Genomic DNA, 2,500 nt, shown 5'->3' with positions numbered 1-2,500 from the left:
GGTTCCTAACCAGTTTGACTTTGGATAGCAGCTCCTGACTGACGTACCGATCCAGGTCCTCCTTCAGCTCCTCTGGACCGATCAGAACCAATCAGAATCATGTGAAACAGAACACGTTCACTGTGGATAACATGAAGTGATCTAAGTGTGTTACCGAGCTCGCTGTGGTCATCCACCAGGATGATCTCGTGCAGCAGGTACGCAGGTGTTCTGTCCAGCACACTGTGGACCGTCCTCAACAGGGCAGAGAACGCCTCATTAAAGAAACAGATCACTACGCTGGCAGAAGGTAGAGCCAGGGGGTACACCTTATCTCTACACCTGGAGAGAGAGTGACAACCATCACTAACCAGCTGTTTACTATCAATAACCAGCTGTTTACTATCAATAACCAGCTGTTAACTATCACTAACCAGCTGTTAACTATCACTAACCAGATGTTAACTATCACTAACCAGCTGTTTACTATCACTAACCAGATGTTAACTATCACTAACCAGCTGATTACTATCAATAACCAGCTGTTAACTATCACTAACCTGCTGTTAACTATCACTAACCAGCTGATTACTATCAATAACCAGCTGTTTACTATCACTAACCAGATGTTAACTATCACTAACCAGATGTTTACTATCACTAACCAGATGTTAACTATCACTAACCAGCTGTTAACTATCACTAACCAGCTGATTACTATCAATAACCAGCTGTTAACTATCAATAACCAGATGATTACTATCAATAACCAGCTGATTACTATCAATAACCACCTGTTAACTATCACTAACCACATGTTAACTATCAATAACCAGCTGTTAACTATCACTAACCAGCTGTTTACTATCAATAACCAGCTGTTAACTATCACTAACCAGCTGATTACTATCAATAACCAGCTGTTAACTATCACCAACCAGCTGTTAACTATCACTAACCAGCTGTTTAATACCACTAACCAGCTGTTAACTATCACTAACCAGCTGTTTACTATCAATAACCAGCTGATTACTATCAATAACCAGCTGTTAACTATCACCAACCAGCTGTTAACTATCACTAACCAGCTGTTTAATACCACTAACCAGCTGTTAACTATCACTAACCAGCTGTTTAATATCACTAACCAGCTGTTAACTATCACTAACCAGCTGTTAACTATCACTAACCAGATGTTAACTATCAATAACCAGCAATAACCAGCCGTTAACTATCACCAACCAGCTGTTTACTATCAATAACCAGCCGTTAACTATCACCAACCAGCTGTTTACTATCAATAACCAGCTGTTTGTTGTTACTTGGGGTCTCTGGTGTCCTGCAGGTCTCGGTGGTATCCCAGTCTGGTTGAGATGAGGACGTTGAAGGCATGTCGATGGTAGCCGGTGTCTCTGATCTCCTGATCAGCCTCATTGAAGATCATCCCTACAAACACACACACACAGACACAGACACAGACACACACACAGACACAGACACAGACACAGACACAGACACAGACACACACAGACACACACACAGACACAGACACAGACACAGACACACACACAGACACAGACACAGACACAGACACACACAGACACACACACAGACACAGACACAGACACACACACAGACACAGACACACACACAGACAGACACAGACACAGACACAGACACACACACACACACACACACACAGACACACACAGACACAGACACAGACACAGACACACACACAGACACAGACACAGACACAGACACACAGACACACAGACACACACACACAGACACACACACACACAGACACACACACAGACACAGACACACACACACAGACACAGACACACACAGACAGACACAGACACACACACACACACACACACACAGACAGACACACACACACACACACACACACAGACACACACACACAGAAACACACACACACATCATTAGCACAGTAACATACCATCACAAACATCCATAGACTCGAGTCCAACCAAACATGTTAGTGACCTGTCACAATCACAGGTAGCCCCGCCCCCTCCCATCATCACGCTGTGTTGAAGAGAACATCAACTCGTTAAAAGAATGTTTACGTTTCACACTCACCCATCTCTGGCGACAGCTCCGCTCCCTTATTGGCCGGCAGAGGTCGACGCCGTGCCCTATGCTCTGCCATGTCCTTTGTGATTGGCTGGCTGCGGTGTTGCAGTGGCGTCCTGCCATGGCCAGGCTCCGCCCCCAGAGAGAAGTAGAGGAAGAGGAGGACAGACCAGGTGGCCGAGGTGACGAGGCAGCCATAACAGAAGTACCTGAGCGTGACGCTCGCCATGATGGACGAGTGGGCATCGCCTTACATCACAGCGCTGCAGACACAGAGAGAGAGGTCAGAGGTCAAAGCTTCCTGGCCTCTCCATTGGTTGATGACGCTGTCAATGTACATATCCATCGTGTGCTAACCCTTACCCACACACACACACACGTTGTAAATATGATCCCGAGTGTCAAGAGAAATCAT

The 2,500-nt window shown here is 45.7% G+C and overlaps 1 protein-coding gene across 3 annotated transcripts in view; it reads right to left on the bottom strand.

Moving 5' to 3' along the window:
* Positions 1–2,500, bottom strand: part of galnt11 (UDP-N-acetyl-alpha-D-galactosamine:polypeptide N-acetylgalactosaminyltransferase 11 (GalNAc-T11)) — a 9,526-nt gene that overhangs the window by 5,872 nt on the left and 1,154 nt on the right. For all 3 annotated transcript variants that reach the window (XM_061033751.1, XM_061033752.1, XM_061033750.1), the window contains exons 2-5: positions 2,092–2,348; positions 1,302–1,425; positions 155–321; positions 1–72 (exon numbers count right to left, since the gene is read on the bottom strand). The exon at positions 1–72 is cut by the window's left edge and continues 54 nt beyond it. In XM_061033751.1, the coding sequence (XP_060889734.1) occupies positions 1–72; positions 155–321; positions 1,302–1,425; positions 2,092–2,314 (586 nt within the window). In that variant the 5' untranslated portion in view covers positions 2,315–2,348. The remainder of the gene's footprint in view (positions 73–154; positions 322–1,301; positions 1,426–2,091; positions 2,349–2,500) is intronic.

Source organism: Labrus mixtus, unplaced genomic scaffold, assembly GCF_963584025.1.
Source record: "Labrus mixtus unplaced genomic scaffold, fLabMix1.1 SCAFFOLD_80, whole genome shotgun sequence".
Lineage (NCBI taxonomy): Eukaryota > Metazoa > Chordata > Actinopteri > Labriformes > Labridae > Labrus > Labrus mixtus.
This window is presented reverse-complemented; position numbering and strand designations above follow the sequence as displayed.